The 13,566-nt window shown below is 35.9% G+C and overlaps 1 protein-coding gene across 11 annotated transcripts in view; it reads right to left on the bottom strand.

The window, feature by feature from the left end:
• The window catches only part of CFAP20DC (CFAP20 domain containing), a 68,562-nt gene that overhangs the window by 21,279 nt on the left and 33,717 nt on the right, over positions 1-13,566 (bottom strand). For 10 of the 11 annotated variants that reach the window (XM_053989328.1, XM_053989317.1, XM_053989324.1 and 7 more), the window contains 3 exons: positions 11,851-12,182; positions 9,700-10,113; positions 4,111-4,314 (listed from right to left, as the gene is read on the bottom strand). In XM_053989328.1, coding sequence (XP_053845303.1) covers positions 4,111-4,314; positions 9,700-10,113; positions 11,851-12,182 — 950 coding nt within the window. The remainder of the gene's footprint in view (positions 1-4,110; positions 4,315-9,699; positions 10,114-11,850; positions 12,183-13,566) is intronic. The other variant, XM_053989326.1, reaches the window with a different exon arrangement.

Below are 13,566 nucleotides of genomic sequence, written 5' to 3'. Positions count from 1 at the left end.
AAAGTAAACCCATTTTAAAGTAGAAGTTTTTCATATTTATAACTGAGGCTATACTAGCTAATGTATAATATTCAAAGTGATTTTATTCCTTTTTGGCTGTCATAGTTTACAGCAGCTAAACCACTTACATATCAACATTTTCTCCTGACAGCATATATTCAATTCTTGGTAGACTATCATAGAATATAAATCCACAATTTTAGTGTATCTGTTTTGTAGTTGTTAAGGACATCTGTTCTAACTGCAGCTCAATAATGTGATTGATCTATGTGCCTTTACATTCACAAGGGTTTCTCAGATTCATTAAAGTCAGTAACTTGACACTTTTCAATGATTCTGGAAATCAGGCTAAAAATGGTTAAGTGATGAAAAAAATTAAACTCACTTAGAATGTAGTTTATATATAGAATGTTACTTTGATACATAAATTCACTATCTAACATGATTATACCCTGCCCTGCCTTGCAAAACATCAAAGGTATTTCAAAATTAAAGATACACAATAACCTGCCTTCTGGTGGTGCTGTTGCCATAGATTCCACCTAAAGGACACAAATGTATAAAATGAAGAAAAGTAAGAAAATACTCCTTATTTATCTTTGAAAAACATAAGAGAAAGCAATTGATACTACTGATTTGAAGAATCAGAAAGATACAACCTGGAAACACATGTAAGCATGAAAGTTTAATCATGACAAGAATTTCAAGCTGTACTTAATTTCTCAAATTCCAATGTGAGAATTATTTCTATTTCTTTTCTATATACTGCACTGCTAAAATAATTTACCTATGCAATTGGAAGACGGCTACAGATCTATATCTATATCTATAAAGTTTTCTGCAGTTTGTACATCTGATTTTGGAAGGATTGAGCATTTGAAAATTCTCTTAACTCAAATGATAGTGGTACTAAAGATCAGAGACATAAAAACAAATTTGCTTTTATTCTACACATATATTTTTTTACATAAGAAATATATATATAAGGAATAAATATATACATAAGAAACACTTCTTTATAAAAACTGGAAGCTGAGAAAATGAGGAGTTTACTAGTACTGGGGGATGAAGGGATTGAGAGCAGCTCTGTGGAGATGGATTTGGGAGTATTGGGGGATGAAGAGCTAGACATGACCTGTCAGATCAGAATGCCAATTGTATCCTGTGCTGCATCCAAAGGAAGCATTGGCAGCAGGTTCAGGGAAGGAATTCTGCCCCTCTGCTCTGCCTCTGTGAGACCCTACCTGGGGTACTGTGTCCAGCTCTGGGGTCCTCAGCACAGGAAAGACATGGACCTGATGGAGTGAGTCCAGAGCGGGCTGCAAAAATTATCAGAGGGCTGGAAGATGTCTCCTATGGAGACAGGCTGAGAGAGTTGGGGTTTTCTCCATTTTTTCTCCATTTTTTCTCCATTTTTTTCTCCATTCAGCATGGAGAAAAGAAGGCTCTGGGAAGGCCTTACTGCAGCCATTCAGAACCTAAAGGAAGCTTTACAAGAAAGATGGGGACAGAGTTTTCAGTAGGGCCTGTTGTGGTAGGACAAAGGGTAACAGTTTTAAACTAAAAGAATGTAGATTTAGACCAGATGTGAGGAAGAATTTTTTTACAATGCAGGTGATGAGGCATTGGAACAGATTGCCCAGAGAAGCTGTGACTGCCCATCCCTACAAATGTTCAAGGCCTGGTTGGATGGGGAACTGAGCAACTGGATTTAGTGGAAGGTGTCCTTGCCCAGTGGTAGGAGGGATGGATTAGATTACCTTTAAAGGTCCCTTCCAAATGAAAGTATTCTATAATTCCATTATTTTAGGTCTTACAGAAAGAGAATGCATGACTAAAGTCTTTCATTTCAGCTAACCATTTGAATACTGGCACAGCATTGTTACTCCCAAGTCTTCTGAAACGTTGCAAGCATTTCAAAATATACTGACATTTAACATCATCATACCAACAATTCCCCCAAATACTCTTTTAAAAGCTTCCATGGTAAAAGAATGTGGGGTGATTAAATAATCACCTCCATTAACAAATGTTGTTAACAGCCTTCTTAGATACCAATGGTCTACAAAGTGAATTATCACCCTCACATAGATACTCCGCATTTTTCCAAATGTTGGAACAGAATTACATTGAGTAGTGTTAAACACACAAATCCATACTCAAAAAAACTTCCATCATATCCATGAATAGCTGGTGTTCTGGCTGATATCTCAGCAAGGAAAATATGAAATGAAGCAGGAGATTCTGGGGACTGCCCAACCCTGTACTGGTACAGTGCTGCTCTCCATAAAGGCTGAGGAAAATGGGTATGGAAGACCTCGAAAGCTGAATTTCTTTGTTTTTGTGAGGGACTAAATGGTTAGTCTTTATCTGAGAAAGATTAGGTTTCCTTCCTAAGTTATCCCTCCTTGGAAATGAGATTCTTGCCATTGTATCTTGAACCCTCAATGTTCACCTTGCAAAATGCAAGGAGAAACCTGACAAAGCTGGATGTGTAAGGCACACCAAACTCTTCAGTCGGCTGAATGAAATGTGAAGAACTCTCTCAAAGACAAAATCTTGTTTTTTATTCTTTAATTATGTAGAGAAAGATGTCCATAAAGGGCTGTTATGAAAAACTACAACTATATTAAATTGCAAATTATATTACTAGCCTATTATATCTAAACACTATTTTAGATTGAAGCTAAGAAGTTGATCAAGGCAGTAAGATCAAAGTATATCAAAGTCTTTGCAATCACATTGTGCTTTACTGAATACTGCAGCAGTACATTTTACTTTAAAAGTTCATTTTGTTTTAGTCATGTAATTTGTATTATCCAAACCTGACATGTCTAAATATTCTTATCAATTTCATTATAATTAAACTGCTAAAAAAATAATGAGACTTCTATTCTCTATATTTAATTGAGTTCCATTTGTCTGGTCTTTCAGATTTGAACCACGTTTGAGCCTATTTAATAAGTACAGAAAAAATACATTGGAAATATTAAATTAACAAAATGTGTAAATGGAGATGTATATCAAATAGTTAATATCAACTAATGTTTCTCTGATGTCCTGCAAAATATTCCTCTGTAAATCAAGTTCTTATTTGTACAATTACCCACTTATCAACACATTTCTTCTCATTTGAAACCTTAATTTAACAGGGTACTCCAAAGTTCCAGCACTGTGTTGATCATTCACTATGGAAAGTTGCTGCTACAGGCCTCTATTTGGGCCCTGTAGAACCTTGAAGGTAATTTGCACCTACCATTTTAGAGCATTTACTCTGCAATAGTTTATACTGGGGCAACACAGCTGTGCTTAGTTTTCTAACATTGGATTTGCCTCAGAGCTGTGCTGTGTGCTTTATTTAAGCCACATTCATTGTTTATTATTGCCTCAACTGTAATAAAATAACAGCTATATTGCTGATATATATATGGAGTATGAGGTTATCTAGTTTTACAGCAGCTCCTGCTAGTACCTTTATATAGTTCCTGAAATGCTATTCTGTGCTTTCATACATTCAATACTTTTTGGTGGAATGCAACAAATACTCTGCTTCTTATAGCGGTACTGTCACATAGTGCAGCTGTGTGATATTCTGTACCACTTTGTACCAGGACAAATAATGATCCAAGGTGTAAAATACATAATGATCACTAAGTGCTCAGAACTACTGAGCACTAGCTTTTTGCTGCTTTCTCCTGCTTCAGTTCTTTAAACATCTAGCTTTTCAGTAATGAGACTTTATCATTGCAAGAAGCAATTATTTTCCATTACTCACACTGTAATGTAGCTTCTGACTGGTATATCTGGGTTTCATTCATTTTGGATCTATTCTTAAGTACTATATCACACACCTGCAGGTTGTCAGCCACTATTGTGATGAACTGTACAGCCTACATGATTATTCAGGAATCTAGGAAGAAATTTATATAATAGATTTGCTCTTTATCCATGGTGGTACTAGAGAACATGCTGGAAGTGCGTGTGCCTTGGTTAAATGTTTTACTTGATAAGTTGTAAGAGCCTTTGGTAATGATACCTTAAATTTCAACTCTACTCAAAGAAAATTTAGTATTCAAGACCCCTAAGAAAATACTGTGGGTTTAGACTTACTGGTGGGAAACGAGAGTTCCAGTTTGCTGTATCATCATCACCTATATTTAGGTTGACATTGCAGCAATCGATCTGTGCGGCGCTCAGCCCATGGGAGACCCCAGCATCCCATAATTCTTCATTTTGTTGTCTCTTCATGCTGGCCAGTGTCTGTAGTTCAGATGAACTCAGTCTATTTGACTGGTACTTTTTCCTGTCATACTCCTGTGAAATAAAATGGAAAAGTCAACAATACAGACAGGATCACCGAACAGAATAGATGAATGAAACCCAGAGAGACCTTGGAGAATATCCCAGAGAATCTTCAAAAAGCTTCAATACTGAAAGAGAAACAAAAATGTTTACTAGAAAAGATTAGTTGACAGATTTCTGCTCATCTATGAAGATCAAGCGCATTTATAAACAATTACAGAAAGGAGGAACACCTCAAGAACTGTAATGAACTGCAGTTTTGACCCAGGGTGTTTGGTGAAGTTGTTGTTCCGCTGCAATTAAAAATAGAAGATAAAAACAGGCCTTAAGAAGTTCAAAAATCCATCAACTGTTAAATAAAATCTTGAATTAAAGCCAATCCCACAGGTATCACAGTATCATCAACACCATCAATGTAACATTTAGTTACTGGTCAAGCACAGCATAAAATTTCTCTGGAACACCATGTCAACACTAAATTTCAAAGGTTATTCTGGCAGTTTGCTAGTGTATGAATTTTCAAGTAAACTTCAATGTCTTTTCACTTTTCTTCAAATCCACTGGTGGAATTGTTAATATAACCCTAATACCTAACTCGATCCACAGGCCAAAAGCTGCAAACACATACTAACCATTTTGCAGTTGGTACTTAAGCCTTGCTCAAAACCTTAAATAAGATAGTTTAAAGTCACCCAACCTGCTGTTGGCACTATCTTTGTTTAAAGAACACCTCCTTTAAGAAAAGTTTTCCCCTTTTTAAAGGGTCCACATAGATTGCTCTTTCACAAAGGAACAAGTCTAGTACTTGAGACATGTAGTTTTGGTTCTAAATGTAAGTACAAAGCATATCTGCTTGAAAAGTGAATCCAGGCAGTGACCAGGACTTGAATGGATTTAGATCACTGGAATACTGGCCAGTGGGCTGTGAGACACTATATAACAGTATTCCAAAGAGGGACAGAGCTTTGATTCTAGTGAAGAGAATGGAGCTTTTAGACCAGGAATGTAGCATATTACTGGCAGAAGGGAGGATCTCTCAGTCTCTTTTTCTGTGTGAAGGCAACAGAGAACTGAAGACCTCAAGAACACACACAAGTCAGCAGTACAAGTGACATTAACACTGACAACTTTTCCTCCTATGAAATGTGGTGTGTAATCTTTTAGTGTATCTTTGAGGGGTACAGAAGTCACCTTACACCAGAATTCATAGTGAAATTATAACTCCTTTGCTTTCTTCCTATAAGACACAAAGTACAAGAAGATTACAGCAGATACAAAGCATAAGATGACAGAAGCAGTTTGCAGTTACCATTCCTTTTTTACAAGCCTTGCTAATGAGGTCCAAGCTTCATTCCTGAATACTGTGATGACTACTTACATTTTTAATCCTAAAATAATATGAGAAGTTTTCTCTAGACCCTTTCTGAATGCCTGTTACTAGCTCAGTGATTATTAGTCATTTGTTCTCCTCTTTGTTGTGCTTGGGGAGCCTGCTTTGCTCGAATGGATCAATATTCTACCAGATCTGCAGCTGCTGTAATTTTTATTGATCTTATTGAACACGCTGATTTCCTGTTAATTTTCCTATATGTAAACCTTCTGCAGTGATTTGATTATTATTAGAGAAGCTTTGGCTTATCTTTCTTCCTTCATATAATTGGTATGCAGTCATTAAACTGACAGAATGAACTGGTGCTCTGCAGAATAAAAGCACTAACTATTGAAAGAACTTTTTTTCTCATTCTCTTTTTAATAAAAGCACAAAAAATTGCCCAAACTTGCTTGTATTTTCCTTTACATCTATGAAGAAAGATGCATAGATTTTTGGAATTATTACAGCATAATTCTAAACATCTGCTGTTCCCCCTCCCCAGCTTATGTCAAATTGTCATTCTGTTTTCTTTTCCTGTAATGGTCTCTGAAAATACCATAGTCAGGAATGAGAAGAGATGCTATGACCATTTTCTGTATTAAACATCCCCTAAAATAAACTAATGAAGGAGAAATAGTTTGGAATATTTATTCTTCAAGTTTAGATGACTACTACCAAAAAGCCTCTTCAAAAATTTTATGTCTTTGTTGGTTTTCAGAAAGAGAATTTGAAAACTGAATTTGAAATTAAGTTAACTTTGTAATTTAGGAGAATCTTTTGATGTAAGAAGTAATTTTGCAATACTCATAAATTTGTCTAAAATTAATATTTCATTTAGTAATTAAAAGCTTGTCTATTTGAATATCTTTCCCTTACAATAAAGTATTTTTATTAAGCACTTAAAACTTTTGCTATATTGATAAAACCTGTTGTTTAAAGGATTTTTTTTTATATATAATGACATTTGCATTCTTCTGGGTTCAAATAATTTATTCAGAATTGTTTGAATGTACTTATACGTGTGGAAAACTTTAATTACCAGCTATCTACATGCTTGCAATATTTCCCAGAGGGCTATACTTCTTGCTTAATTAAAAATATTTGAACTTAATAATAGAGAACTCTATTAAAACATGAATAAAACATTACAAGAAACCAGGTCCTTAAAGCATATTAAGCAGCAGGCAGATCAATTGCAGAAGACTTGGTTAAGCACTTTTTTCCTTTACTAGTCCCCTGTATGAGCACAAAAAGAAGTGCCAAAGGACTCCAAGGAAGGGCTTCTGTAAAATTTTAACACTTGAGTAAGTGTAAGAACTAGATCTGCCAGATACTTTAATCTTATGTTTTGTAGAAGTAAAACAAAATCTGTAGCTAATGAATTTCTATACATTAATAATAGGATTTTTTATTGAAAAAAAACCCCAAACTTAAAAGCAGCAAATCACATGTGGAACACATTTACAGCTACAAGTGCAGTATGGTAATAACCTTATTGTCTAAATTAGTAATCAACTATTGCAATCCACCCAGACAGTCTACATTTAGCTGTGTTCTACAGGACAAAGTTGATGACTGCATTAAACACAGATAATATCTTTAAGGAAAGTAATACATGTATAATTTCATTTATTATGGACAAATAGGTTACAGTTATGGTAAGTAATAAACATAATTGAGCTGTAATTGGAACAATTTTCTAAAACTTGAAAGTATCAAGAAACAAGGAATACATTTAATTGCAAAAGTATAAGTAGCTACTGGAAAAAAGAAAAATTAATTTTCTATAAACTATAATAGGAGGGTAAGGGAATGAAAAATATAAACACATTTTATCATACACATTCACTGCATATTACCATCTCTAAGAAAAAGAGAATCAGATTATTGGTATCAACTGGGGCTTTTCCTATCACTGAAAATTACAGAAACATTATCTTCTTTCCAAATAGAAATGAACCCATGCATTGCTTTCTTCCACATTTTCTACATCACTAGTGGCAATTCTAATGTCTTTTCCAGATCATAAATACATAGAACATATGCTGCTATTGAAAGGATTTTCTTTGCTTTCTAATTTTTTTTTTTTTGCTTTTCATAGTCTTTACAGTCACCAGCCACTGATACCTCTCATGATAATAAAATCTCAGCACTGTTTCTGATTTTCCCTTGCACTGCTGTGTTTCATTCCCCTTGCTCCCCCCTAATCCACTTCCTTCCCAAAGGAAACCAGTCTCCACAACCTTCATGGAAAAAGATGTTCTGTTTTTATCAGGAAAAGTGCAGGGCCTTCACCAATCCAATAAACTACTTGCAGGATACAGGAAGAGATTTCCAGAATCCCCAGTGTGAGAGACAACCTCACAGCACTGAGACACAAACCCCAGCCCCTGTACCAGTACTAAAAGAGACTCATTTCACAAAAATGAATCTGTGGCAGGGCAGGGCGAGCATTTCCCCATCAAGGACACACAGGAAAGCTGAACACGCTTTCCTAGACACTATTCTTTGATCTGGTGCTCAATTCAGATTGCAGCTCTGTGCCTGGATTTCCATACCCACCGTTCACTGCAGGGCTGTCCATCCTCAGCAGCCACAGCAGCCCCAGGCAGGAGGCAGAACCTTTCAATGGGGTGGCTCTGCCCCAGCAGCAGCAGCCATGTCCCATGGAAGTCATCACTCCTGCTTCCCTTTTCACAAATCAGGTAACTAAAATTGCTGTATCAACAAGTCACAGAAATGCTACAGAGCAAAATTCCCCCAGCAGAATCACAGCACACTCCCTTTCCTACAGCAGATGAGACAAACCTTAAGGACACAAAAATTATAGATGTCCATTTCCTTCATGTAAATGAGATACAGGTCATATTCTAAGACATGAAAGTAGAAACATTTTTTCAAACAATACATAACTACTTCATAGAGCCCCCCAAAAAGAGAAAAGTCTATTCTTTTGGTCCCCAGAAGTGTGCAATATCTGGGGACCAATGATACTATAAGAAATTCAAGATATATCCAAGATATTAGAAAACAAACCCCATGCATACAATAATGATCATGCAGTAGTTCAGTTCAACATCCCTGGGTAAAAATATCCAAAAAAAAATCACAAAACAGCAATCCTGGGACTAAGTACCATAAAACTCCTAGACCTGTAAAAGAGACACCTGCTAGGGAATATGATACACAGCCATGAAGTAGGAAGTGGCACAGGTAAGAATATTAATTTAAAAAAAAATCATTGTTTTTTTTATAACAGAAGATTAAGAAAGCACCAGGAATGAGACAATGCATTAAAAAAATTGAAGATACATATTTTTTCCCACAAATAGCAGTTAAAGTTTGAAATTCACTGTCACAAGGCAAAGGCCACATAGATGCAAAAAGCAAACACACAAATCTGTGGAATAAAACCTCCACCACCAGTTATTCACCACAGACTCCATCTTTCCTGAAGCAATGGCTAAGCTAAGGACTGCTGGAAGGAAGCCTGTAGGGCCCTGCTGCTGGGGTACCCCCAGATGCTTTCCCTGTCCTTGCCCTGTTGTTCTCTCCAGCCATCTAGGGCTGACTGCTGCACAGAAGCTGCCTGGCTGCTGGCTCTCAGTCTCATAATTTATCACTGCTCAGGGCTGACACAGAGAGACCATGAAGTACCCAAATTAACACTTTTTCTGTGGTCATTCGTTAACACAGCAATTTAAAATCTGCCAATTTTCCTCTGTAACTTTTCAGACCCAAACTATTTTCTAACTAATTTATTTCCCAAATGTGAGTTGCTCAATGACACATCTTTTTGTCTACAAACATTTCTGATTTCTGTTTTATTTGGAGTATTATTTTGTGTGCCACAAACCCCTACAAAATCAACATTCAACAGACTGAGCACAGTAAATGCAGTTATGATGAAGCCAGAATATATTTGAATGGAAGATGTACTATTAATCACTTCATGCAAATGGGTATATCTAATATAGCTCCTCTATACAATCTAGTAATTCAATTTCAAAGTAAAAATCACTTACACAAGTCTGTGCTGTCAGACATGAATTTCCATTTGAGACTTTCTTGAGAGATGTTTTACTGACAGATCTTTCGAATTGATCTGAAACTCTTTCATATCTTTCAGTTAATTCAGATACATTTCTAATTACTCTAAAGGATTTGGATTTACTTTGAATTGGAGAAAGAGAAAGGATAGGCTTTAAAGTTCTCTGAAAGCTAATAGATTCTGTTTTTCTCGTGGTGGAACTCTGTGATTTTGATAAGATGGCCTCTTCAAAGTTATATTTGCTGTGTTCCTTATTCTTCGAGTATTCATTTCTCTGTGACATCTTATTTAATGGAATCTCTTTAAAAACTGCTGAATCAGATGTTCCTTGTTTACTGTGGCTGTTCTCAATGTTCTCAGTACTCTGGATGAGTTCACTATTGTCATCCTAAATTTAGGAAACAAAGCAAGAGTGGTTGGTTCCCTCTCATCATTACACAATTTGGTTTTACATAACCTTAACACTTCAAAATCTCTCTTTAATCTCTGCTTCCTGTTTCTAAATTTACAAGGATTCTGAAAAACAGCTGCTTTTCCTGGCAAATACACTGACTATACCATAAACATATTCTTACATCTGAAGCTGATTGCACTTTTCAAACTGTCAGGTCAGATTTTGCATGCTGGTAACCTTCAAAACCTGTGTCTTACCCGACAATCATAATTTCAATAGCATTTATTATAGCTGCAAACCAAAGCTAAGCAACGTGTCCATGGTGATGTCTTTCCATTCAATTATTAATATTCCATATTTTCACATTGCATCTTCAACTTAAATGTAGAAGCAGTAACTCCTGCTGAGATCACCTTGCTCTGCTCCGGTAATCATATGGTACTGGATATCATATTCATTACCATTTGAATACAATTTAAGAATTTTAGATGTTAGTTTATTAACCTTATATCCATGCTTCTAACAAAATCTCTGCAAAATATCCCATGAATCAAGTGTATGATGTTCACTCATACCCCATCTCAACAGCAATCAGCAGGGCTGAACAGATGGAAAGAGAAATAATGCAGGAGTGCATCTAGTGTTTGCCTCAGTGTTCTTATTCCCAAGAAAGAAAGGAGAGCAGCCTCATCCTCATCTCATGATGCTGCTCCTCTGCCATATGTTCCCACAGAGGATGTAAGGCAGAATCACCTGCAGTGCCCCTCACAGCTGAGGTGCAATCCTGCTGCACATGAAAGTGATCCAAGATTGTTACTGACTTCAGTGAGTCCAGGATTACACAGCATGAAATGTACGTTCAAGAAGATAATCCCTCAGTTTTATTAATGGTACACATTTTGGAAAGTTATCATTTGATTCCCTCAGTTATTTTGTAAAACAGTTAAATTCAGTCCATCTTGATATTATGCAACTCAGTTACATTTTACTTCTCTACTGTGAGCTACAGACTCAAATGCTAAGAAACAGATTTTATAGTTAAAAGTGAAATATACTAAAATGTTCATAAAAATAGGAACTTTAGCAGTTACTGTAATGACATAATGAAATTATTGCATACATTGACAATTCAGCAAATTTCTGTATAGTATCAAATGATACTAGATAGATATATTAAAAAATTGTTTTCTTTCATTAATTTCATTGCTGGAAGATTTCTGCATTACAAAAGAATTAAAGTTGGTGATGCTTGGACAGGATATGCAGCAGAAATACCAATAATCGAGTAGCATTCAAAAGCTGTAATTTTGTAATTCACTTTCAACAATGTCAATAAGCAAAACCAGTCACCATTTGCAGTTTTGAAAGACACAATGAAGTCTTATTTACTGAAGTCTTGAGCAACCATAAAGGACTTGGATCTCACTCAAATCTATGATGCAGGCTTTCCTAAAATATTTTTTTGTAGTAATGATGCACAGTTCTGGCATCTCTCTGTTAGCATAGGGGCTGACAGAGTTAGGTTTCTTTTGTCAGCTTGTTACACAGGGTACACCTGCACTAAGTCCTGTATCTGGTTAGACACAGCAACCTGACAGAGACAAATCTACCTGTTGGTGTATGGGGAAAAGATGATTTATCTTCCCTGTCTGGCTTGAAGACAGAATCTCATCCTAGGAGTTTGAGGATGAGGACTGCTTTATCAAGAGTTACATGCACAAAGTGGCCTACCTCCTCACTGCTGTCTGTTCCTTCAAAGCTGTCTTCAGTTCTGGTTTGCTCATGTTCTCTGTTACTGTCTAGCTCCAGTTCCAGTGGGAAAACATAACTTTCACGTGACACATTCAGAGACTTTCCGTAAGGAGCAGATCGAGGTTTTGATGAAAATGTGAAAACGTCTTTCTTACTCCTTTGATGATCAGCTGTTTCCCTCCTGTGATGTTCAACAGAGGCACTCTGGGCTGAGGGTGAATTACAGCAGGCTGAACTTCCAGTAGCTCCCAAGTGCTCCTTCCTATCCAACTGAATACTCTCAGTGAACCTCTCTGGAAACACCCATTTATCTGAAACATACAATTTCCATGCCAAATATGTAAATTGTGAGCTACTCTGATCATTCTCATTTTCTCAGAAAGCTGGACAGCAAAGTAAGTTTTTCTAATACAGAAATATTTTGCCTATCAAAGAAGAATAAGAATGATGAGGATGCAATGAAAAAGATCAGGTTGCTTTCAAAGTGCAGCAAGGTAATAAAAAAATTTCTAAACAGAGCTCAAAAAGGATACAGGCTTTGGTACGGGACATGCAAACCTGCCATTCGCAAACCTGAAACTGTTTAGCCATCAATATTTGAAACCCACAACTGAATTTTATTCTAGGAAAGCATGATTTTATTTAATATGGCAATTTATCTTTTTCTATAGGCATTTTTTGCATCTGACATTTAAAAAATAATCACACATTGGTGAATAGTTCATAATATTGTGATCTGCTCCTTCTTTACTGCCGAAATTCCACACTTTTACATTCAGAGCTTATAGTTTAAATCTCAATTTCAAACTACTGTTCTGATTAAAAAGTGTGACATGAAAAATGTATAAAGATATCTGTTTCACCAGGTTTTCCTGAATATAGCCACAACTAATCTGACAATTTTAAAACAAACAATAAACTACAGAAATGGATTTAAAGATTAAGTGCACCAGATACACATGAAAAGACCGTTTTTATGTTCTTATTGTTAACTTATATTTTACTGTTTGGAATGATGGTATAGAAAAAAATGTCAATTTGATTGATTACAACCAATCTCAAATAGCATCTAAGAAAAGGAGAATTGCTCAAGTATGCAATACTCCCTTATCTTCATTAAAGGTAGTGTGGTGTGGATTATTCACTAGATATTGAAACTTTCCAGCTCCATAAAACAAAGTTACTATCAACCATATTAACAAAACTCAATGAAAAAAAGGTACTATAAATGTAATAATAAAGCAGCACTGCAATAATAAAATGCTTGCCACCACAGAAGACAGTAAGTTTAGCGTGGTATTTTGGGCTTCACTGTGATATTTTACTTTTAGTTTTGTTAGAATTACCACTTCAGGCACATCCAGCAGCTTGTGGGGAGTGGGAGGGTGGGAGGAAGTCTCAATCACCATAAATGAAGGCAAAAGAAATAAGAATGAGATGCCAGGAGAAACAGCCATCTTCTTACTGGGTTGCTGTGATTTTTTCCAGTTTACTGAAGACAGCTAGTAAGGCTACCAAACCCCAGTTAATATTCAGGAACCAGTGGAAAGCCAAGACTTGATGTATGTTGTATAACATCTTTTTCCCAGCTATTTTGGTTGCTAAGTCTAAAATTATGTTTACCCTTTTTCCTTAAGGCAAAAATATTAAATTTTTTACTTGCTGCATTTTTCAAAACAAACAAACAAAAAATCT

The sequence above is a fragment of the Vidua macroura genome, chromosome 13, assembly GCF_024509145.1.
Source record: "Vidua macroura isolate BioBank_ID:100142 chromosome 13, ASM2450914v1, whole genome shotgun sequence".
In the NCBI taxonomy this organism is placed as follows: Eukaryota; Metazoa; Chordata; class Aves; order Passeriformes; family Viduidae; genus Vidua; species Vidua macroura.
This window is presented reverse-complemented; position numbering and strand designations above follow the sequence as displayed.